At 43.5% G+C, this 25,191-nt stretch overlaps 1 protein-coding gene across 2 annotated transcripts; it reads left to right on the forward strand.

Annotated features, from left to right (window-relative positions):
- The first annotated feature begins 4,265 nt into the window (after positions 1–4,265).
- ZNF488 (zinc finger protein 488) lies at positions 4,266–23,889 on the forward strand. Of its 2 annotated transcripts, none has more exons than XM_061358875.1 (4): positions 4,266–4,483; positions 16,940–17,162; positions 21,298–21,526; positions 21,894–23,888. In XM_061358875.1, the coding sequence occupies exons 2-4, from the start codon at positions 16,944–16,946 to the stop codon at positions 23,054–23,056; spliced, it is 1,611 nt and encodes a 536-aa protein (XP_061214859.1). In that variant the 5' UTR covers positions 4,266–4,483; positions 16,940–16,943; the 3' UTR covers positions 23,057–23,888. The 2 variants fall into 2 exon arrangements, with proteins under 2 accessions (XP_061214859.1, XP_061214860.1); XM_061358876.1 differs by lacking the exon at positions 4,266–4,483 and adding an exon at positions 4,667–5,016 and having other exon boundaries at positions 21,894–23,889.
- The last annotated feature ends 1,302 nt before the right edge of the window (positions 23,890–25,191 follow it).

Genomic DNA, 25,191 nt, shown 5'->3' on the forward strand with positions numbered 1-25,191 from the left:
AAACAAAGAAACCCCTAACTTCAGGATCTCAGCTCAGTCCCGCGGGCTCAAGGCAGCCGTGCCCTCCGGGTAGCGGATTGCTGGCTCAGGGCTGGAGATTGACCCAGCCGGACGATACCCAGAGCCCCGTCGCCATACCCCCACCGCCTCGGCGGCTCAAACCCGTCCTGCACGGAGAGAAGCGGCTTCTCTCGCAAGGGCCAGAGGCAGGAAGGGGCAGAGGGAGGGGAGCGGAGGGGAGGGAGACTTATGGGGGCAAGCTGAACTGGGACTTTCCTGTTCCGGGATACCGAGGTGGGAAAGGCTGCTGCGAGTAGAAAAGCAAAGTTAGGGAGCGCTGCTCCCCAGCCCCGTCACCGCCCGCGGGCGCCTGGCGGGCGTCCCTCCCTCCTTTCCCCTTCGGTTGCTCGTGGGACGCTTGGCAGCCGCAGCGGGAATAGGAGAGCAGCATCTCCCCGCCGGGGCGCGTTACTCTGCAGCGGCCCTTGGGGCACGGGGACCGCCAGAGGCGGGAAGGGGGGGCCAGCCTCACGTCCCTCTCTGCCTTTTGCCCACGGACTCGGGGAACAGCGGGGGTCCCGGGGTTGACCGGGGGTGGGAGGTGTCAGCCAGCGAGGAGGAAAGAAGTTTCTGTAAGGAGATGGGCGTCATTGCAAAAAGCTGTGACAGAGCGGGAGTGGGGGCCGACGCGAGGGGAATGTTGCGAAAAATTTAGTTGTAGAAGATGGATGTAATTAAAAAAGGTTATTTCCTGGGGGCGGGGGCAAGGGCAGGTTTTCACAACCCTCTCGCGCCACAGAAAACTGTTTTTTTTCCGTGGCAAAAAAGACAAACCCTTAATGTTGAAGTCTGCACTACTCTGCAGGCAATGAGTGATGATGAAAAGAAATCTCCTAATGGAGGCTTTGCACAGTACCATTATCTCTCCGCGCCTGATACACACAGGATACAATGCACTGCCTTGAAGAGCTGACCCAGCTCATCTGGATGCTGTCTCCAAAGTTTGAATAATTAGTGGGTTCCAGCCGCTTCCCCCTCCCCCACAGCCTCTGCAGGCTCTAATTAATGAAAAGAGCCACGGGGAGGGATGAGACCGGAGTCACTTTGCATGACAAAGTTGGGACTAGACGTTTCTCTTTCTTGGGGTGGGGGGGGAGGCTTTTGAACATGAGTCAAGGTCTAGGGAATCCATTCCCCGTGGGGCACTGGCACGCTGCCCCACCAGGCAGTAGCCCCCCTCAAACACCCATCGGCTTCGCAGGGAGCCTCTTCTCCCGGGAAGCCGAGCGATAACGCTCCGGCCAGGAGCCGTTTCTACCTGCCAGCAGCAAAAAGTGACACCTCCACCTCCAGGCACAATGGTACTGGGGGGGCGCACGGCCTACCCGGGGGAGGGCTCAACCCACTGCCCTGCGGAACGGAACTGGACGGGCTGCTGCGGGGGAGGGTGTGTGCACCACACGGCAGCTGTGTCCTGGCCCCCGCCGGTCCGGCGGTAGGGCTGCGGCCCCACTGGGAGGCAGTAGGATGTTCTTTCTCTCGACGTCCGACAAGGACACGCGTGGACGCGGGGCGCCTGCCTCCGCCGCGCATCACTCTTCCCCGTCGGAGCCGGTGCCTCCTCCAGCAGCACTCGGCATGTTTTGTGCGGTGGTTTTCAACCCTCAGTCTGAAATAAAGTTTGGCACTGCGGGGAAGGCATCTCGGTTTCATTCCCTTGTTTCTGTGCTGGACCGAGTTCAGACACATCCAACCGCGGCGGAGGTCGGGGACTTATCAATAAAAATTGGAGGGTCCACCGGTTTTCAGCCTCTCTCCCGGTTTTAACTATGCACAGCTAGAAGCTGAATGTACTGCTTGAGCTGACCACTTTAAAGGTTTTTGTGCATTGGCCAGCCGAGACCCAGCGATTACTTAGATCATAGAGAAATACAGAAAACCCACATCCTCCCTGGTGACATTCACGAAAAATGAGCAAGCGGCTGCTGGGCGGCAGGAATCCCCCGTCCTCCCGCTCCGCCCGGCTTCGGCCTCGACGGTGCCCGCTAGCGTTGGGAGCCCGCAGGGGCCCCTGGAGCCGCCGCAGGGGACCGGTCGTCCCCGCTGCCGCCGCCCGGAGCAGCCGCGTCCCCCTCCCGCGGCCGTTCAGAGCGAAGTGAAAGTGCTAATAGCTTCAGATTCCCTCGGTGCTCCGTGAAGATCAGGTTGTTTCATAAAATAACGCGGCAGACCTCAATGGGCTGTCCAAAGCAGAGTAAGACACTACAAAGAAAAATCTGGCTGAACTATTTTCTGATAATGTGTGTTGCCCTTCTTCGATCACGGATAAATCATCTTACTCTGCTAAGGGAGCAGGCTGCCCGGTCTGCCTTCTCCAAAGGATGTGTGGCCCCGGCGAAGGGGGCATGCTTTAATTCTTGTTGGGCATAAGCGAAAGACTAACGAGGGGTGAATGGCACAAATCACTGCCGGAGAGATTCCCGTTAGACAGAAGAGGAAAATTTTTCCCAATGAGAACAATCGGCCATTGGAATAATCTCCTCAGGGAGGTGGTGGACTCCCCAGCGTTGGACGCTTTCAATATTCAGCTGGACAGGATGTTGGGACATCTTGTCTAGACTGTGCTTTTGCCCAGAAAGGTTGGACCAGCTGATCCTTGAGGTCCCTTCTGACCTGGTATTTTATGATTCCATGATTCAATGAAAAGCGATGATACCGCCGGGATTAGCAACTGCCACGGCTAGTGCTGAGCAGGAATCCCACGGAGGGTGTGGGGCTTGCCTCCCTGATAGTGACCCTTCCCTGCTGGCCTGGCCCCGAGGGCAGAGGCGAGCAGGGCCGGACTGGGTGGGGCGTTGCGGGTCTCCCTGCAGAGCCACCTCCGGCTCCGCAGCCTCTGATGTTCAACAAAATTCCGATCTGCCTGAGCCCGTCCGGTAGCTGTCACAAGCACAGGCCAAGAAGGACAGGTTCAGAACCGGAGTGGGGGGGGGGAGGGAGGGGAGGGAGGGGGGGGGTGGGTGTTAGTGCTCTTGCCCAGGGGAGGGGTGGCGGAGAGCCGGGCCGGGCCCGCAGCCCTGGCGCTGCCTGTGAATCGGGCCCCCGACCTCTTTTGTGCAGGTATTGCTCGAAGGAAAACCAACCCAACCCTGAGCTCAGCGCAAGATGCGGATCTCAGCCTCGAAAGAGGTTACTTCTGCGCACTGCCTTACAGTGATTCGAGCTCCGTAGGGCAGGTGACAACGTCCAGTTACCCCTTCACTCGCCTTGTCTGCATAAAGGCTGAAGAAATGTGAGTCCGAGCGATACAAAGCGCAGTGAAAATTGTCCATTTCTGTTTCTTTCCAGATATCTGCACCCCAAAGCAGAAAGTGTTTCCAACGAGGCGTTAGGAGGTTCCCCTGGCATCTCGGGAAAAATGCCAACCTTCCCACAGCAGTGAGTTGCCCCCACTTCCCACCCCCTGGTGCTTTATAACTCTGTTCCTTTTGCCTGAACTGAAGAAAATACAAACTCTTTACTTCATCCTCTTTAATTTCCCTAGCACATAATACATAGAGAGTGATCCACCCTTTTTATTGGTATGAGATTACCCTTTAATTGCAGCGAAAATCCGGCCTTTCAAAAGCATTAAAGACTTGACGTTTCTTTTCCCAGTACAAACCGATATTCAGATTACGTGGACACTAATCAAATAACCCGAGTTATTTCATTTGTCAACATGTTCATAAAAATTTTCTACCAGGCGTTAAAGGCATTTATATGGAACGACATCTTTCAAAAGCAATGTTGCTAGTCCGGATTTAGGGAATATTTGATTATGACAAGACGTTTGATGGTTTTCTTTTACATACCAGCTGTGCAACAAACCGTCTCATACCTCAAACAAAACCCTAATTTTGCCAGCCCTTTCTATGAAACAGTAATTTTCATTTTAAGCCATTGTTGTCCACACCTGCAGCTCCGAGAACAGTCTTGTATTCAAAAGTGGTGTCAGATGCTCTAAAGGACAACTGGCAAGAAGGCTTTGGAGGTGGTTTCGGTTTGGTTGGGGGTTTTTGTCCCAACTTTGAAAGAAACTCCTCTTTGTACAGCGCCGTTACACGGGGGAATCCCTCCCGTTCACTGAGCCCTCCTCCCCGCGTTCGCAGACCTCCCGGGATGGATTCTGCGGGGCCCAGTGGAGGGGGACGGGCCGGGTCGGGGGGGGTCAGGGGCAGGCGCTGCGGAAGGCGTTTCCCGGGGTCCGCTCTGGGCGGGGAACCGGCGCGGGGCAGAAGAGGGAGGGTGCAGGGGCGCTGCTGCGGCGGGGGCTGCCGGCGCTGCTGCTGGGGGCCCGCCTGCCCCGGCGGTGGGGTGAGCGCTCCTCGCGGTCTCGGACGCAGCGGGATCCTGGCAGCGGCTGCGCGCAGGGAACGGGGCACGGCGGGGACCCCGGTGCCGCGGAGTCACTGTGTGCGGAGAGCCTGCAGAGGGACCCCAGGTGAGAGGGTCCCGTCGGGGTATCCAGGGCAGGGCCCCGCAGTCCCTTTCGCCCAGCCTGCGCTGCCGCGGAGCGCTCCGGTATGCTGTCCGCCGGGAGCGGCCGGTGCGCACCGAGGGGGCGGCCCGAAGGGGGGGGGGGCTGACGTCGCACAGGGACCTGCCGTGCCCGGGGCTGGGCTGTTCCGGCGGGGAAATTCGGGTTTTCCGGGGAGCCGGCGAAGGCACGGGGGTGCCCCGCGGCGACTGGTGCTTAACCCCGACCCTTCAGCGCCCACTTCAGTGCAGCAGAGAGAAGCCCGAGGAGGGTCCTCCTGGCGGCCGGTACCGTCCCGGGGGTGCTGGGGGCGATGAGGAGGCGGCTCAGGGCGGGGCGAGACGGCCCCCGGCAGCCCCGAAGGCAGCGGCCCTTTCCCACCCTCCCAGATCCTCTTCTCTCGGCGAGACCTTTCGAGCATCAGCTGATTTTACTGGTTACAGCTCTCCCCATCCTTCCGGCATCGACAGGTGATCAGAGCATCGTGGCGGTTTTAGGTACTTACTCAGGGTCTAATCGCTTTTAAGAAATTAATGAACTTTCTTTGGAATAGCTCACGTTGTTATTCTCTATTTATATCCAATATAATATCTTAGTAGAAATTTCCTACTGGTTAAGTAAGTTAGTAAGCTGCTATTGTTGTCACTTTAAAACGTCACATTGATCTTTAAATTTGCAAATTCTTCCGTGAAAGGGTTTCTGTAGGATTTCAGACCAGTAGAAATGTTTGAATAGGTTTATATTTTAATGTAGCTGCTCTTAAATAAAAAGCAGTTGCATTCATACTTGAAATTTGGAATTTAATAATAAATTATTGCTCAGAAGTTATCCCTTATTTTTGCTTTTAAAAATGAAGACTTTAGTCCTTGACAGCTCTATTTACCATTTATTAAATATATTTGGTACTAGAGAGATGGATTTATGTAGGCAATAGGTAGACTGTGAGATAAATTTAAGATTTACTTATTTTAATGTGTAAAACTACACCAAAGCATAAGCTGCTTTTTGAGAAATCAAATTTATTTGGTATTTAAGCACCTTTCAGTATTGCAAAGCAAAGTAGAGCTGCCTTACAGAACTCTATAGAGATACTGTCTTACAAAAAATAAAAAGCTTTATCGCCATAGAAATATTGATGCAAAGTGAAATATTACTTTAGCTTCTATTGTCTGAACATAATATAACCCAGTGAGAAATATAAAAATAAATTTTGCATAAACACTTGTAGATTCTAGGAAGATTTTGCAAAAGAAATTACTTGGCTAAATCCTAGTATGTGGTATGTGAGTATCTCTAGGTCTGTCATGCTGTGAACCAGCTAGTACAGTTTTTCTACAGCACAGTCATATGTTACTTGGAAATGGTATCTGTAGGCATCAGGTCAAAGAACAAAGTACTTTGTTGGGAAACAAATTATTTTAGGTTAAAAAATTTTAGGTTAATTTTAATTTACAAAATTCGCTTGCCATTAAAGGGTTTCTTTGCTTCATTGTAGAGTAAAAGTTGTTTACATTGCTCCCCACAATTTCACATTACATAGTGCTCTTCAGCTCAGTTACTTGCTCTTATTGGGGGTGACATTATGTAGTAAGTTTGGCATTAATATAAATAAGATTAATGTTACTCAGTACTGTTGAAGAAATCTCCAGTATTAACCATATGAAAATGACTGCTAATTGTTTAAAAATATTTATATTCAAATACAGATGTTGAACATGCACAGTCACAAAAGATTATGTAGCTGTAGGCACAGCTAAATGTAATTGTGAATGCATGTATGTGTGTATATATACTTGTACATGTACATATGTATATGCTGCACAAAATACATTAGTTTCTTGCCCGAAAGAAACATTTGAACAGATACAGCATCTTTTTTTAAATTAAGAGCTACCAAACATAAATAGCAGGACTATTAAACAAGAATGTAGTCTATGTATCTTGGACATCAATCAGATAATGTAATTTCTTTTGATTTGTGACAGGAATGTGAACTGTGTGAAGAGAGAGGAAAAATGATTTGTGATTGTTTACACAAGATACACATTTTGGTTCAGTCTGGTTGTGTTTGGATCATGTTGGTTAGTTGGTTGGTTGGCTGGCTGTTTCGCAGTTTTGTCTGCATGGATGCCTGGGTGAAGGAACAAATGCATAAGTCTGTATGAAAACGAATGTGTTAGCATGAAGTGCTGTGGTCAAGGACTCTTGTTTGTGTGAATCCAACAAGGATTTTGCTGAAAGTGGATACACACATCTGTGTGACACGTAAGTTTCTTACATTATGTTGACAGACAAGTAGTTGCCTTCTCTGTTCCCCTCTCATGGAATAGCTTTGTTTCTTTAAAACATGTGTTTGTTATATGCTTTTTTTTTTTTTCTTTTTTTTTTTTGCATGGGAAAAGCAGAGGCATTTTTACATCTGCTTTCTCTCCCTTCCTGGTTGTCCCCTCTAAAGTTCAAAACTCCTATGACATTTTGGGGCATTGTGTCTGTTGCTGAAAGGTGAACAATGCCAGAGCAGCAGATGCAGAACCCATACGAAGTCTCTGAGGTGACCAGTAGCACAATTCAGGTCTGGAATATGAAATACTGTGTGCTCTGAACTGAAATATACCCATACAGTGCACTTCATGTACTATGCTGCTGAAATAATGTTAATTCGTAACATTTACAGGCTGATAATCCTCAATACTGGCTAAAGAGTTAAAATATGCTCCCTTTATCCTACAAGGACTCTAGTTTTTAGGTCTTAGGCCTTGAGACCACAAAAGCCAAGTGGTGGATAAAGGTAATGCTTCTATTTGACAGAACAGCTGTAGTCCAGTGAAGAATAAGCCCCTCAGTACAGTGCCCTGCACATAAAAATTAAGTCTTTGAAAGCCAGCAGACTACACAGCTGTAGTCAAGTCCTCTTTACCCACAGGTGGACTGTCTGACTGTGAATGTCTTGTACAAGTCAGTACCATCCACTAGGGTCAATTAGATCAGACACTGCCAGCCAAAAGCACTAATTCTGATTCTGGAGCCAACCCAATTGGAAAGGAATATTGGTATTTCATGTATCATGGAGCCAAACTGTTAAACCCACTCTGTCTGAACCACTGGGACAGCAGAAAATAAATGTATTTTTTCCTTTATAATTAGGGAAGCATGGTATTACTATTGCTTATTGTCCAGCTTGAAACATCAAGAGCTCTCCCAGTGTCTGCACTGCATTTCTTACATTCAAGCCCTGGGAAGTGTTGAACAGAGACCTCAGTGACTCTGTTGCTCATGTTCCACCATATAGAAAACCTCCATTTAGATCTGCTAAATCAAAGAAGGCTTCACATTGACCCATGCAGGTACTGTTGCATCACACATCCCAGCACATACATATTAACCAGGTTTTCCTGCTGTATGGGATGGTCCATTCTTCTCTTCCCCAACCTGTTTCCTGTTGTGGAAGATGGTGGCAGTAGAAATAGGTGTTCAGTGTGGAAATTTCGTAAGGACACAGGGACGCCTGGGGCAGAGCTACTATTTGAAAGTCAGTGGAGCTAGGGTACATGACTCTACTGGGACTTGTTCACATTTCAGTTATTTTCTCACTGGATTAGACTTGATGCTCAATGTCAAGCAGTTTGTTCCTTTGCTTCAGGTAAAAAGTGGGAATTACATCCTTGTGGTGGTCTTGGAGAAGCAAATCAATCTGCATCTACTTTGGAAAGGCACCCCTGAATGTCTGTGGGGCAGCTACCATGTATCAGGAGAGAGCCCACTTCAATCTTCCCTATTCTCAGAGAAAATGAGAAGAAACTTGGAAGCTTTTCTTTTGATCTGTGTTTACAAATGGCTCCTGTATTTCACAAGACTTGCTTAAGGCAAGTGTGGTGCTTGAGGTATTTACTCATTTCCAAGCAGGGATTTTAGGTCTGTCTTCTTCATTATTCCCACTGAAGTTTGAGAAATTGTTCATAATAAAAAGATTTGGCAGCTTCATGATTCACTAGGCTGGGTATCCAGCCAAGATATAATGATGGTTTATCAAGAGCTGTCAACTTAAATTGTATGTACTGGGGATTTCAGGTGATGGAAGAGAGTCTGAAGACCATAGAGCCTTAAAATAGGAAGAACTGGAGAACTGTTCCCTGAAGATCTCATGATAATATAACAACAAAATTGTGAGCACCTCACAAGGTCTTTGATTCACAATAAAACATCCAGAAGGAGCTAGTTTCTGGGATTTCAAAGCAGACAGCATACTCTTCATGCTTTGCTGCCTCATGATATTTTTCCAGGGATGCTAGGCAGTGAGTTTCCCTATTTCTACATGCTATTTTTAGGGGCTTGTCAGGTCAGAATTGTGCAGCTGCTGTACAGGAAGGTATGGTGAAAGAAAGCTGGGGATGCCTGGAATGCCAAGGGAGAACTATTTTTATGGATTAGGCCAGGTCAGTCCCAGTTTTATTCCACGTTTTTTAGATTTCAGCTAATCTCTGCAGTCAGCAAATTCCTCTTGGTGCATAGTTGTATTTCCTTCTGCTTGGTCCCAGATGCCTAGTTCAGGCAAGCTTTGGGGATGGAATCATTGCAGGAGTACAGGGTATATGTTCAGACCAGCAGTACCTCAAGGACTATAAGGAACCGAGAAGAGAGGTACTCACAGTATGCCCCAGTCACAGCCCTCGACATCAAAGCATTCTGGACTCTATAGGTTTTATTATCATTATCATTATCTCAGTTAATTTATCAGTACTAATTTGGCTGTTCTTAATGCATAGATAGGAAGGGGCTCAGTGGCAGGAAAGGGCCCTCTTTGGACCAGTGGCCCTCTTGCTTCTATGCAGAATCATTGCTGAGATCCAGATTTGCTCAGTGAAAAAGGGAGGATGAAACAGCATACTCAAATATCAGGACAGTTGATCATCCCAAACAGGGTGGGAATGGCAGCACATAGCTATATCTGCCTATACTCTCCAAGGACACTTGTACAATTTTCTTCATGTATGCAAGATTTTCAGCAGTAAAGGTATGAAGGAACCACTTCATGCCCAAAAGGAAACAGCTCCCAGACCTGTACCCAGGCTGAATCACAGAAGCTTTTCTTGCCGTGGCAATGAGCTAAAAGCAATCACTTTCATCTTTGGAATTTTCATGCTTTAAAAGGACCTTCTCAGGTTGTAATAGATTTAAGTTGCAGCTTCTTTCAGGGTTTATTTTGTGGGTTATAGAATTACTTATTTTGTCTTTTAAAACAAGAATTCTCTATTCCTTTCTTTGTTTTTGTGCCAGTTTCCTTCAGTTTTAGTTTTGATTCTTCCCCTTTGCAGTTCACATCTTGAATACAAAGAGAGTAAAATCTTGCACAGAAGGAAAGCACATTCTTAAAATGCAGTGAGTGGATTTTCTCACTTTTCCATCTCTGATTCCCTTGGAATTCCCTTCATGTATTAAGAATCTTCAGTTCCTTATAACAACAGAGAATAATAAATGCTTCAGACAGAAGCACTCTGTCTGCATCAGCTCAATTCCTTTAATATCTGTAGTTTATTGTGCATGACACTGCATGTCTGATCATGGATTCCTCAGACCGACAGACCTCCTATTGAAACCAAAGGCAGTTTTGGCAGTGGCCACAGGAGTGCATTGGCATGAAGTCACAGGTTGTGTGCTCCAGGGAAAACGCCATCACGCTTTACAGTAGAGCTAAAAAGTGAAGGAAAGGATGGTTCCAGTATTTAATTTTTCTTTTTTTTTTCTTTTTTTCTTTTTTTTTTCCTTTCAGCATTGTTGACATGGCAAATACTGAGCTATACTGTTTATGTTAATCACTGCTCTGGAGAAAGTCTGGAGTAGATATAAAAATGGTTGGGGAAACTGTGGGATGATGCTTTCCAGGATCAAATACTTTCATTAGTTTTTAAGAGTAATTTCTGTGCTGTGTCGTTTTGGTTTTTTTTCCAATTAGGGCAATTGCTTTGAAAGTAATATTACTATGTGCAAATTAATCCACAGTTAAAAAGCAATTTAAAGGTGAATTAGAAGAAGTTATGGAAATAAAAAAAAAAAACAGATTAATTTGAGAGAAACAATTTTTATTATCTCCCTCCATTTATGATTATGGAGAGTTCCAGGTGAAAAGGTTCCCCTCTTTCAAAGGTGATTCATTGGTTCCCTTCATGCTTCCAAAGCATGAAGTATATTCCAAAGTAAAATTAAATTAGGCTACCAGTGCTTTTATGACCACCAGGAAACTCCAAGTGATGCTATAGTTCATCATTGCCTGTGTGCTCCGGTGTGGAGAATTGGACCAAGTTGTATGAAAATAGGAGGCAGGGAAGTCCTTGCTCAAACTGGTCTTTCTACATCTGGGCATTGCCAGATATTTCTTAGAAGAGCTTGCAGTGACATCTGAAGGCCATGCAGTAGAAAATCAGGGATCTGAAAGAGCTCGGAACTGTTCCTATGCCCTCCTCTCACTCCTCCTCTAGAAACACATTTTTTTCAAGAGGCAAGGGAGCTACGTAAAATTTTTTCAGGGTAGCAGAAGTAACCTTGATTAGTTAATGGGATGATATGCAAATGGAAATAGGGAGAGAGGAGGGGAAGGCTACCTGCAGGGTTCCAGCTTGAAAGAGCATTTAGGAAACCAAAAGATGATTAGCAATCTGTGTGCTGCTCCTGGAAGCAAGCAGGCTGGGAGCAGTTGCTGTGAGCATTATCTATTTCATGTACTTTTTGATGGACCATCCACAGTTGCATAATCTATACGGAGTTGCCTGCCCATAGGTACTTGTTGTTTGACAGATCTGTCACACTTCTCAGAAATCAAGATGCAAAATCCATCACTCAGGGACATGGTATATGTGTATCAGACACTCTCTCAGGGATGAAGACTCTATTAAACAACAAGTCTCTAAACTCATCCATATGAAGCATTTGCATCTGTGACAGATAGAATATGGAGAATACCCATCGTCTAACAGGTGATCTGACTCTAATGTGCTACTAAAGCACTATAAATATTATTTTTTTTTTCACCCTCTCAGAGACAAGTGTGTGGGTGAGCCTAGAGGGATAGGAACTGCTTATGCAGAACATGAGCAAGAACAGCAGGATTGTGCTGCACTGGGGGGATCATGTCTCTGGCAGGCAATGGCACTCCCAGCACTGGCAGTTTGAGGCAAGCATATCATTGCTGGCACGATACAGAGCTGAAGATATGACCTTCACAAAGAAGACTATGACAGAGTTCTGAAAACTTTACTACATAGTAGGAGAAGAATGAAGAGTGAATTAATCAGATGTGTGACAGCTAGTGAATCTGTAAGAAATGAAAGCAGAGAAGAATCATTGCTCCTTAAAAGAGGCAGCCAAAAGATAGAAATCAATAACATATGACAAGAGCAATCAGTTAGGTGAAGTCTTAGAGAATTCTCTGTTATAATAATTTTCTCTGTCCTTTGCTTTCTATGAAGAATGTGAACAATTCACCTACTTCAGCCTATCAAAGAAAAATGCCAGGCATTCTAGTCTACCTTCTCAATTTCTCATTATGACTACATTTGTAGATTCTTAATAAGTATGACTTTCCACAGACTATGAAGACTTGGCAAAGATGTGACATTTGCACTGAGACCAGACTTACAATTAAACAAGAGCTGAAGTACTGGGTTCATGGGTTAGTGTAGAATTCTCATTCAGGTTCAGGTCTGACATTTATGAAGACTAACAGAAGTTTTGCAGAAAAATCCCATTCTTGGTTGTGGCTGAAGTTCTGGCTTTAGATTATAAGCAAGTGAAAAACATGGAGAGGTTAGTCTAGATCCAAATGAAACTCCCATCCGAATTGAGAGGCATTTCAGGTTTATATTCTGGCCTACTTACATGTGATCTTACTTTGTCCTACCTCATTTCTGTAACCTGTTTTAAGTGCTGCAGGTTATGCTGCTGTATTTCAGCAACGCTGAGCTATCTGCAGTGCTCTCAAGCTATGAGGTTGCACAGGGTGTTAGGCAATAAGTCTTCTGCACTGTGTGCTGCCACAGTGCAGTCACACACCCCTCAGAGAATCCAGAAGATGCCCTTCTGGCAGCAGTTGGGCCTGACCTTGCACACGGCCATTCCTGGCCTATATCTAGGTTTGCAATGAGTGGTGGCAGAATTGAGCAGAGCTGATTAGGGTCCTGGGGAATCTCATGCCTGTACCCTGTTGAGATTTACCCCTGTAACGTGTCAGTGAGTATTTTACTGGACTTACTAGGGAAAGAGCACAGGGTAGATTTAGGCTTGGGGTACTTCCCTGAGCTTAGCTGAAAAGGCACCTCCGTGTGCATTTTCCAGACACTATCATCATCAAACTCATGGGACAAAGATAAAATCTATGTTAGCAAATTTTCTTTAGAAGTGCCATGCAGCCTGATAAGTTTCTTTAGTAGCAACAACCAATAAAAAGTGATTTTGAAAAGTCTGCAATGTAGAAATAAATTGCCTAGTTGTCTCTGTGTGTGTGTGCCCTTTTTTATGCTGCAGCTGCTGAGTTGCCCAATCCAGCCACAATATTGCAGTGATGCCTTTAAAACTTTAAGATATTTAGTTTTCCTTCACCTCTTACTCCTGTTGTCCATGGTTCCTGTATCTCCCTTCAGCTCATATGTTGTGTTTCCTTTGTTCCAATCTGTTCAGAAAGTAAATAAATCCAATTTCTCTCTCTCCTCTCAAGTCATGTTTCAAGACTCAATTTTTAGTCTTGAGAAGGTCAGTATTTCAGTTCTTCAGGATAAGGGCAGAAGCCCCCAGAGAACCCTTTAATATCCCTCACCTGTGCTGGAGGCAGGACCTGTTCCAGTAGTGTCCTGTGGATGGATCTGCACTCTACAGTTGAGACCTCTGAGTGAGTGCTGGTCCAAGTCAGAAAGCCCACAGGGTGCAGCACATCTCTTTGCAGAAGTAACAGCTCATTTTTGAAAGCAGTATGGTCATGCTTGCCGTTACCCCTCAGCTGATGAACATGCCTCTCTAAGACTATCTGAAAGCTTGTCCATGCAGAGGGAAGAGCTTTCTCATGCTATTTGGAGACTGTGGGAAAAAAAGTTCACCCTTTTTCATCTGAAGATGCTGCAGAGTATCACCAGTCCACTCTGAGTACCAGATGTACATCTTCAGCCTATCTTCTCTATCTCAAAGAGAATGTTGAAAATTGAAATTAAACTCTCTACCTGGCATAATGCTGACCAGACCCTTCAGAGGGACCTTTGGGCAGAGTGAGGCAGAGAGAACGACCCACTTATGAGAGAAGAGTGACAGGGTGTTTAGAAGCTGCAGTGGTATAACACACTAACAGTATCAGAGACTCAGTTTACCCTGCTGTCGCTTTGTTTTGGGACACTGTTTTATACTGAGATGTCACACTAGATGGTGCATTCGGCAAGAGATTGAAGAGATTGATCTTCCCAAGCTGAAAGCCTTCTGCATAAGGCTGACGGTAACAAAACCCATTTGCTGTGTACACACAGTACAGCCTTTTCATAACTTTTTGCAACTTTTCACAAAGTTGGCCCTTCTATGCAATTTGACCACAGCTGTGAATGTGACTGACCACAGCTGCCAAGGCAAAACTTTGTGACTTTGGCATTTATGTTTTTTTTGCCCATCACAGATCTTTGACTAATTCACAAGTCACTTAAAAACAAGCAAACAATAGCATATTGAGTTTGAGGGATGCCTGTCTTCAGATAGAAGAAGGATCTGTTAGAAAAATACTGAAATTCATTATTAACCTTCATTTCCTACATCACATCAATCTAGATGAATTAAAGAGAACTGAAGATGTGCACATATTGATTTATTTGCTGGAGAATAAATGTGATTTATTTGCATATGGCCAGATACATTTGCCATAGGGCAGAGCTTCCTATGAGCTGTCCGGTGAGAAGTGATGGCTTTCTTTCCCCTCTCCAGAATGGAGAACTAGCCTTCAGGCAGGACTGTGGGACCGTGCATATAGGCAGAGATCCCACACTTCCCTTGGGTGTGTGAAAACCCTTCTGTGTTCGGGCTTTGGGACAGGAGGAAGCTCCAAATGAGGAGCAGGCAGCACAGCAAGGAGCACACACATTGCTAGGAACTGCTGACACCTTCACAAGGAGCTTAGAATAGCTCTCCGGGTTGGAGGTGTGTGCTCTGGGTTTGCTCCGGGAGCCGAAAGCTTTCTTTGGGACGCATATTATGTCAAGAATCACTAGGTGGTGCTGTTACACATAAATCTCGCAGTTTTTCTTGGTATTCACACTTGCTATTTTCAGTCTTCCGAGAAACGGTTCAGCACTTCATTGAAAAGCTGCTGAGACAGAGAAAAGTAGCAGGCAGCAGTAGCTAGCTGAAAGGGACTGTAGCTTCTTCAGACCCTCGCATCTGCTTGGGCTGCGTTTTCTGGAGGAAGAAACCGACTGTACACAGGTAGCACCCACCCTCTTCCTTGGAGAAGTGTGTATGCTCAAATCCAGAATCCTTTCTCATTGAAAACTCAGCTTTGAGGGCCCTGGATTTCTGGTTCCACAGCACTCTCTTAGCTCACATGGAGAAATTCACATGAAGTTCACAGAAAGGGAAATTTTAATAAAGGAGAGTTGCCTTCTAGGGTCATAGGTGGATAAGTAAAATAATGTCAGAAGAGATTAGGAATATCCTGAATGTGAATTCTTTAGAAAAGGAACTGGCTCAGGTTAAAGTAAATTTCTAACAGTTTTTCCTCATTTAGAGAGAATTTTAAGCACTTTTAGATTTCAATTTTTTTTTTTTCTAACGGGTTTAGAATTTTACTTTTGATATTATTTAAAAAACATTTACCTTGATGATTTTAATTTACTAAAAATTGGTATATTTTAAATGAAAACACACCCATACATATGAATATGATGTAGTTATTTAGATTCTATATATTGTACAAATGTACACATAGATCCCATCATTCTGTTCTAACATCAATAGTAACTTAAGGAAATTATTGGGAAACCAGGCAATGAAACTTGTCATGAAGAAAAAGCAGAAACTCAGTCTATTCTTCTCTTAATAACTAATTTCTTGCAAGCCATCTGACCTTTTCCTTAACCTTTTATGTCCTACTCTTTGCCTTGGTTGTCCAGTTCAGGCCTTCATCCTTCAGACGTTTACTAGTTACTGCATGTGTGACCATGTATTTTAATGTTTTCAGGGTAGGGCCTTAGACCTTGCTTACCAGAAAGAAATTATAATGAATTAAATGTACTGATTTAGAAACTGATTTAGTTAAATCAGTGCAACTCTCTTAGGCACTTCACACCACTTCAGTTTAAGTCATGAGTCAGTGAGTAACAAATCAATTCTGTTGAGTGAGAAAGATTAGACCGGATCTTCAGCTCTTCTATCTCAGTATTTATTAGGCTAAAGCCTCTTCAGGGCTTGTTGCTGTTCTCTTTAATTTTCTCTGCCTAATGGACCTGAGCCAGCTCTTGATGGCATAAACGAGGGTTTTTCCATGACCTCCAGCTGGGAGCTGGAGATGGCAATATCTTTATTAAAAACCTAGAGAAATTACGAATGACAAATAGCTGAAACTTACCTCCTCACAGCATACAGAGTTCTCAAATTGTGGCTCATATTGCAGAAATCACCTCTGCTCTGAATAATGTAGTAGTTTACATCCAGGGCAAGAAAATTCAATCTTTAAAGTCATCAATTTCTACTAACATTATGCTAAGAATATCACCATACAGAGAGTCATAATCTGATTTAATTTTCCTAAAACAGCAGATAAATAAGATCTCTCATATATTTTGATATGGCATAAAAATAATCTTTTTGTCAATTTCCACAGATTTTGTTCATTCATGTTGAATGGACTCAGGACTCGGATTAATCCTGGTTTTATACCAGCATAATCAGAAACTATACTGATGTTGCACTTCCAAATCAAAGAGCACAGCTTTTTCAAAATGTGTTTAAAAAAGTTCTTGCTCTTTGTTGTTGCTGTTGTTATTCTCCTTCTCTATCTTTGTTCACACTTCTACAAACTGGTACTAATAAATAGGAAGGATATGTGAGAATATGCTGAATGAGCATATGCTGAGTTCCACTCACTGAATATGTTGCTTACTGTTCCCAAAGCTTCTTATTCCTGGCTCTAGAGAGTAGCAGTGAAGCAGGACTTGAACTCTTGAAAGAATTTGCCTATTCCAGAAAAGAGAAACTTCTTGACAAACCTAAGATTTTGGTTTAGTGTGAAGTAACTTTCCTCTTTCTGAACTGGATGTTGACAAAGCTGCAGACTCTGTAATCAGCATTGTCCTAGCACACTCTTACAATTCACCTACAGCTCCTGGAAGTCCTTGTATTGGAAGTAGTGATACCCCCTTCTATTTCCATCTCTATTCCAAATACGATTTCTTACTTATTTTGCAGGTTTATGATGGAACTTACATCTTTGCCTAAATTCCTTTGGACAAGTGACAACAAACTTCTGCATCACCATTTTCCGGATATATTGGCTACTGTTCATACCACACAAGACATTGCTGAAGAAGTTGTTTTTGGACCCTGCATGCTCCAGAACACCCTGCTGGACACTGTAGCTTTTATTGCTCTCAAGTGTTCCGATAGAAGGAACATTCACTATGTATTTAAGGTAGGAGAAAGCATCGTTTAATTTTAGTCATATCATAAAGGGTTACACCACACCTCGGAAGGTAACTTTGCCAAGGGGGAGATTTTTGTTTCATTCAGCACAACTAACAGCTCCTTCAAAGGGGAGAAGTAGCCAGTGCATTTCTGATTTATGAGCTGCAGACTGGAGGGACCTCAGTGAAAACTCTTTCCTTCGAAGGAAGAATATGAAGTCCCACTTCTATGCTGGTGATTGATGACCTGCTTCAGCACTGACCAGGAATAGGAGGAAAGAGGGATAAATAGTTCAGAAACTTCATGCTCAGGTTTCATCCTTACAAAGGATAAAGGAGGCTTATCAGGAGGTGACAACCCTGAGAGCAGAGAGGGAAGACTGTGTGTGACATTGCACTCATTCATACAGGTGGTAGATTCACAGTATTTATTGGCAGATCTAAGAAAGTGTTAACTCTGTTTGCTCAATTGTCTATAAAATAAAATCACAATGGCTGTGATCTCAGCACAGGCTGTATGCACTATAGAAGGTATCAATCAGGCAACCAGTTCACACAGTCTTCAGGGAGCCACAACTTATTGCTGTTTGTACATGCATCCCCTAAAGTTAGCTTAGATATATCTGTCTGTGTTACAGCTGCCTTTTCAGTCATAGAGAAGCCAGAGTGTGAAACAAAAGGAACGGTCATGTAGGGAAATTAAAAAACCCCAGGATTGTGATGGAGTGTTAACTTTCCAGCTTTACTTCCCCATTTTTTTGTTCCCTAGCCACTCTTTATCATAACATTTTTATTTGGACAATGCATATTTCTCTTACTGGACTGTTACCTTGGCTCTCTGGCTCCTGGAGTGTACTGCAGTCATCATTAGTCTAGATGAAGACAGAGAAGTAGTGTTTTACAATGTCAGGCAAGCAAATTTCCCACATGCTACGGCATGGATGTATCTGGGAGAAACTCAGTTTCTCCTAAGATTTCTGTGTTCTGGACAAGAGAAATCTCACAGACTTTTTGTAATATGGAATATGCAGCTGTTGGGAGACACCTGCTTGACACTTCTGCTTTAAACAAATTAAGAAAGAAGAGGCTTCAGGGTTTTTCTGTTTTGTTGAGTGTCTGGCACACTTTTGCTTGCTTGGACAATGTTATTAGTACTCCAGGAGAACTACAAGCTCTTTGGAGAAAGATCTGCTCTGAAACAAAGCTTTATTTATGGAATGTTTCTGTATTTCTCCTGGGAGTTTTGGAATTGCTGTAGACTCAAGAAAGAGCCTCAAAGGGTTTTTTTTTTTTTTTTTACATTGGAAAAGCCCTCCAGAGGGATGGCTTTAGTGTTTTGCTATACTTGAGCTATGTAATTGTTAGGCAGCCATGAAACTGGATGTCTGAGTTTTCCCAGATCTCTGTTTTTTGGCAGTAAATACATCAAATTCTGTGCAAGTAGCTGTTTCAGATGCAATTGCAAGTCCCATATCCTGCTAGCTACTTACAATTAAAATCAAACCTTCCAGAAATCACAAACTATTGTTATGGTCCTAACTCTGTGTAGAGCCAACCAGGATTTCAGTCAGGAATGTTAGCATGGCACTAAGGTGCAATGCAAGAAATGGGTTTTCATATGCTGTCTATGGTACAAAAAAAATACATGCAGGAATAATAAGGCAAGGTGGATTGTTCACAGCTGAGGCTCACATTCGTCATAGTTCAGCAGCATTCCTGCAAGACTGTGGGGAATATAATTTCTAACAAGGGTTTTCTCATCTTGGGCTTTTATGTTTAATCCAAAAGGGAGTTCTATGTTTCTACTCTCATCCTCACAAAGACCCTAATTTTAGCTCCTTGTGCTAATTTGTACACTTGCGCAAAGAAAATGCCTTGGCAACTGTTGGCATAGGTGGTTCTTTCCAGCCATTCACCTCAGCAAAGCAAACCAGTGCCTTACAAAGCTCTCTGTCCCACTGGGTTCTTCTGCTCCTTACAGCTTTTTGTGAGTTTCAAGAAACAGTCTTATTCTGTCACTTCTCCTCCATCCTCAAGGAAGCCACTTTGCCTCCTTAGCCCAGCTGTGATTGAGCCTGTGGGGCTGTGAGGCCCTTACCTCGTATATAGATGTAAAAGATTCATTTGAGGTGTTGCCATCTCCAGAAGAGGGTGGCCTTGCAGGGTTTATAGTGTCTCTAAACACATGGGGAAACTAAAACTGGAGCATGCTTCTAATTGACAGCTCCCAGATCTTAATGTTCTGTGCTTTATTCCTCCCCACCTTCTTTAATCTGTCTCAGCTCTTTCCCTGGGGTCCTGGTTACTGGAGGAGCTGTGTTCCCTTTGACTTTGCTTAGAGGGCCGGGTGGATGCTTAGTATTTCTGAAACACAGAAACTAATAAATGACAGCCTCTGTCATAGTTATTAGTTACAACCATTGTGTGTGGGTGGGTGTGCTTCTGTTACTGTCAGACTTCTGTATTTCTCAATCACTGTTAATTATCATGGTGTTTAGAGAGAGCCTGTTACAGGGCATGCTAAATTATTTTCTCTTTTATACTAATTAATTCTCATCCTAATGGTCCCTTAATGTTTCATTCTTTTATTCAAGCTACTAAATGTGGTCATACTTTTCATGGGAGGAAAAATAGCCAGTGGAGGGGGGAAAAACAGCCACCATACTGTTTCTGATACCAACCACCAATTAATGGCTACCCTGCAATTAGTAGAAAACAAAGAGCTATGCATTGCTTGGGGTAAAATTTAAATCATACCTGTCATTAGACATTTTTTATTTCCTATTTCCCAACTTCTTCCTTTCTGAACAATGACTTAGGGCTTACAAATTAGTTGAGGCTTTTTATGCATGTAAATGTTACCATTGATCGCCCTGCATTTCAGCCTCCAAGCTATGAAAATCTTCCCCGTCTTTCAAATACTGCAGAGGACATAGATCTGCTGTGGTAAACACCAAGGGAAAACCTATAAGTAAATAAATCAATCATTCCTTATTCAGAGCAAATGCAATAAAGTAACTAAGAAGGGAGCCTCACACTAAATAAGGACAAAGCCAAATGTTTTAGAGTTATATTATTTCCAGAGCATGGTCAGCCTGTGACTGAATGACTCAGGAGCCCTGTGGAGAAAAGAGTATATGTGACTGAGGACTACGCTGTAATATACAAGCAAAAGGGAAATTTCATTTCAGCAGTAGACTTAATATTATTTTTTTAACTACTGAGTGCCTGACCTTGCAACCTTAGCAACATTTTTTAACTTAATTTGTTTGGTATTTCTGAATGCACACATCCTGAAAGCAAATCAACCCCTCGCAACTCTCAGAAATAATGTAATAAAAAATATTCATCTGATGAGTTTTTATCTGTTTAAGTACAATGAAGTGAATTTAATAAATCTATCAAAGACAGAAATAGGAATATATAATTTTATATCTGAAAAAAGACATCATTTAAAATCTTATTTATATTTATTAAAAATTAATTTTTATATTATGTACACAGTTATATATGCAGATGTTGTCTCCTTGGGGTATTGAATTAAATAACCAGGATTATTCTGACACCTCCTGATCCATACGCTCTTATACTGGTGAAAAACTCCACATGAAAGTGCCTTGAGTGTGTGTTCATTTCCAGGCTCATACTGCTCTGATCCAGGGGCTGCACATCTCACCCCCACCCCCCCAACCACAGCACTTGTGGTCTCCTGACTCATATCCCATTTTCCCATTGGATTGAGACCCCTTCTTACAGAGGAACTCAACTTCTGTACCTCTGTGATCCACCCCTGATACTGTCCCTTGGGACAACCTGCACTGGACAGAGGACACTATGCTTGCCATGAGTGTAACTAGAGACTGATCGGCATACCAGCCCTGTCACTGCTATGGGAGGTTACATGTGAACACTGGTCAGTCTCATTCTTCCCATGCATCTGTATTTCCAGAGCTCTCAGCACTCATACCCGGGAAGCCTTTTGCCAATGATGATTTTGGATTTGGTGACAGTCTATGAACTGGGCTCACAGCTTTGGCATAGTGGCTCTGTGTGAGGCAGGAAATAGGCTTTGCTCTTGAATTTGATGGAAATCTATTTTGGGTCCCAAAACCTAAACCCTGTTTTTTGTATCCTGTCTCACAGGTAGATGTTACATCTGTGCACAGTCCCACAGGTTTGCCTTGGATGAGACTTGTACAAGCAGCTGCCAATAGCAATGAGCAGAACTTGGAAGCTTACTTAGAAAACAGTCAGTTATATTATCGCTCTACCAGGAAAATCAACAAAAATGAGGAGCTGCTTGTCTGGTATGATGAGGAGCTTTCCAGCCTCTTGGGTTTCAATGAGATAAAAGCTCAGAGTCCCCAGAATGGTAAGTACCAAGCTGCTGACTGCAGAGGTCACTGAGGACTGAAGTGAGTCTGCAACTTCTTTAGCATGTGGTGATCTTGTAATACAGGAAGTCACTGTGTACTGCCCAATTTACATAATACAAATTTGTCTTCAAACTCAAAATGAAAGTTGTTTTGCTAGTAGCATATGGAGGCAAATATGAGTGAACCATTTTCCACAGCAGCAAGGAACCTGATCTCACGCTGGCATTAGCTTTACCATGTGTAATCTTGCATGACATAAGAGATGTTTCTGTATTTTCTTTTTTAGCAATGGCATGGTCAGGATCTGCATCCATCCGTGATTCTACCTTTGCAAAACTCATCATCTGTTGTCTGTTTCTGCAGAGTTGAGATGCCAAGAATGTGACCGAGTCTTCAAATGTGAGCATTCCTATCTCTCCCATGTCCGCTTCCTATGTGTCCCAGAGAAGTGCGCCCTGCTTTGGAAAAACTTCCAGAACCCAAAGACTGAAAACAGCAACTTAGATGAGCAGACCACGAATTTCCACAGCTTGGCAAGGGATCTAGAGGTCAAAATGACAGCTTGTAAAGATGATGCCCATGGTGTCACAGGAGAAAGGAGAGCAAAATCTGAAGAGGCTGAGAACAGGAGCAGGAAAACAGTGTTGTTAGAGAAAACCAATAACCTGAGTGAGGAACATAACTGTGGGAGCAAGGAAGAGGTTGGGGGAGAGCATGCATTGGTTGGTTCTTTCTTGAAGCTTAGTTCAGGGAGGCAGTCAGCTATGAAGGATAGTTCAGAGCAGAAGCAGAGTGCTTTCACTGAGGTCAGAAGGATGAAGGAGAAGATGAGGAATGACAGGATGAAGGAGCCAGAAGAGGAGGATGGCATAGTCCTACCTGGTGAAGAGCAGGTACCAAAGGAAATGTGGCTGAACTCATCTGGTAGTGCATTCTCCTTTGTGTGGCCCACCAGAACCCGAGGAGAACAGAAGAGTGCTTTCAGCAAACCCAGTAAATGTCTGATAGAAAGACCTGCGATAAATCCTTCTCATTCCATGAGTGAGTCACCAAAGAGCTTGGGAGAGCTGTCTGGCTTCATTGCCACCACAGACATCATGTGCTGCAGCACCCTTCTCAATTCCAAGTTCTTTGTCAGCGATTTGTGTAATGCCCAGATGCTGCAGACAAGCATCACTCAGAGCAATGTTTTCCCATATACCTCAGAACCATGGCCCAAACAAGCAGGAAGACAGTTACAAAACACAACCACCACTTCTTCCTCCTCCTCCTCTTCCTTGACTCTTCTTCCCCCCACCTTCACATCCTTTGGAGTGGCTGCCCAGAACTGGTGTGCGAAATGCAACCTGTCCTTTCGCATGACATCTGATTTGGTCTTCCACATGCGGTCACATCACAAAAAAGAATACTCCTCAACTGAGTCCCAGTGTAAGAGAAGACGAGAGGAGAAGCTAACATGTCCCATTTGTCATGAGTACTTCCGAGAACGCCATCATTTATCCCGACATATGACTTCTCATAATTAGAGCTGTGCAGATAAATCTCACCAAGGGACTGGGCAGGCTGGGTAAAGAAGGGAAGCACAGTATGCTTGTATCCATTTCTTTTTGAGTTTACTTTTTACTTTTTAAAATTCTTTTAATTAATAATTTTAATTAAAATTTAATTTTTTAATTATTTTTTAGTTTACTCTTTAATTTCTTGCAGAAAATCGCTGTTTACAGTAATTTATAATAGATGCTTTGCAAAAAAAGAAAAAAAGTGAAATGTTTACAGGAGACTGAATGGGTTGCAAGTTTTGAAATCTCAGCCTAGCCCTTGTCAATCTATTTTTGAGGAAATAAAATAGTGAAATCAATGCGCATGCCATATTAATTTGCAAGGAGTTGGGGATAAAACTATTGTTTTGCAAATAGTTTTCTTTCTTGGTATTTTATTTGCTTGTGTTGGCGCAGTACAGTATAAATACAGAAGTAACAACCACCACTTTGAATGAGGACTATTTAAGCACTTAGCATATCAAAGCTTATATGCTGAAAGAAAGAAGATGCTGTTTCTTGCAGGTTTGGTGGACACTTGCTCCTTCATGGTAACTGAATCAGCTCTCTTACCAGATTTGTGAGCCTAAGTAAAAACCTTATATCTCACTGTCAGCTTGGCTGGGACTTGAAGTTATGACTCTATCTGATATATGTGATTGTCAACAGCTGAACAATCGACTGCCAAAGATGTGTCTTGTAAATCAGAATATCTGAGTTCTGTTCTAGGCTCTGCCACTTTTGAAATACCTTTTATAAAGTCAAATAAGCATTCTGCCCTGATGTGTGCTTACAAGATCTGTGTGACTTTAGCAGATGTACAGGTCTGATGAAGGTAGAGTTTGGCGTAGAAAACAACTAGGGTATTTAAGTTGCTATTAACTACTGATAGATAGAATCTACACACCTTATTTGTGGATGATAGGCTCTGTTTTGCTATCAGTGCAAAGAATGTCCTTCACAAAATATGAATAAATGACTTTGCAATATGCTTATTATTTCGACCATACTGATGGTATAGTCCAGTGTTTGTCTACTGCACAGGAGACAGAATTTTTCTTTGAGTTCCCATGATGATGCCTAGGCTGATAACACAAGTATCTGCAGATAAACACATTTTAGTGATGAAAGACAATATGAGATTCTTAGGTTGTCAGTTGGGGTCAACATGTTACTTATTGTCATCTCTTGGGAGATTTCTGTAAGTCAGGAACTATATTTTTTCCCAGTATATTGCTGTTGAACATCAATATGTGGCTGTTTCCTATTGACATAAACATTTGACTTATTGCAGGCCAACCACAGGCTGTGCACCCCAGCTTTATTTTCCCAACATAAAGTGAATAAACTGTTAGACTATGCCTTTGAGTTCAGAAGACATAAATTGAGACTGCAGGTCTGGTTGGATTGTAACACAGTTTTCCAAGGTCAGTGGTGGAAGCCCTTTCACTGGAGTCATTAAAAAACAAATGAACAAAAGCTTTGAAACATGGAGTGAAGGGAACAACCTTGCATTGAGTAGGGCATGATGTGGTTTCTTTCTAATCTTTCCATCTCTATTTTCTCTCCAATAACATTAACTGTGTAAGGAATATATTTATGGCAAGGTTTAATGGGCCCAGTTTCACTTCATCTGGTTTTATCTGGGTGCCAGCCAGTTTACTGTGAAGTCAGTGTCCATAAAGTGTAATGAAGGCTCCATGGTGTAACTGCATTCATATGCGGTTAGCGTTATAGTTCCCATTAGTAGTTTAGGCCAGATTGTGATCTCATTTATTCCAGTGCAAATCCAGAATAATTCCATGTTGCTACTTCTGATTTACATTAATTACATTAAGATCAGCCTGGCCCAGTATAAATAAGACTACAGATTTCTTGGTACCATTGCTGCAAAGTGTTCTCTTCTGTACTTACTGAAAGATGCCATGTTTTCTTAATAGTTTTACAGTTAGAAACCTAGCTTCAGATTTCTTCTGGAAAAAGACAAGACTAGCTCTGTAATGCTCCCCAGTATTATGTTGGGACATCACTTCAACATTACTCCAAAGGCCTATTTTTCCAGTGTGCTACACCCAGCATATCATCTAGATGAGAACGAAGCATACCAAATCTAACTGCTTACA

Source organism: Neopsephotus bourkii, unplaced genomic scaffold (assembly GCF_033783945.1).
Source record: "Neopsephotus bourkii isolate Nb327-2 ecotype Australia unplaced genomic scaffold, CSIRO-AGI_Nbou_v1 NB_951, whole genome shotgun sequence".
Taxonomy (NCBI): Eukaryota; Metazoa; Chordata; class Aves; order Psittaciformes; family Psittacidae; genus Neopsephotus; species Neopsephotus bourkii.

Bases quoted from the DNA above. Each gene is read 5' to 3' on its own strand.
- ZNF488 (XM_061358875.1), top strand. From the start codon at position 16,944: ATGATGGAACTTACATCTTTGCCTAAATTCCTTTGGACAAGTGACAAC. The intron at 17,163-21,297 runs GTAGGAGAAAGC...CCTGTCTCACAG, and splicing joins ACATTCACTATGTATTTAAG to GTAGATGTTACATCTGTGCA. The intron at 21,527-21,893 runs GTAAGTACCAAG...CTGTTTCTGCAG, and splicing joins AGCTCAGAGTCCCCAGAATG to AGTTGAGATGCCAAGAATGT.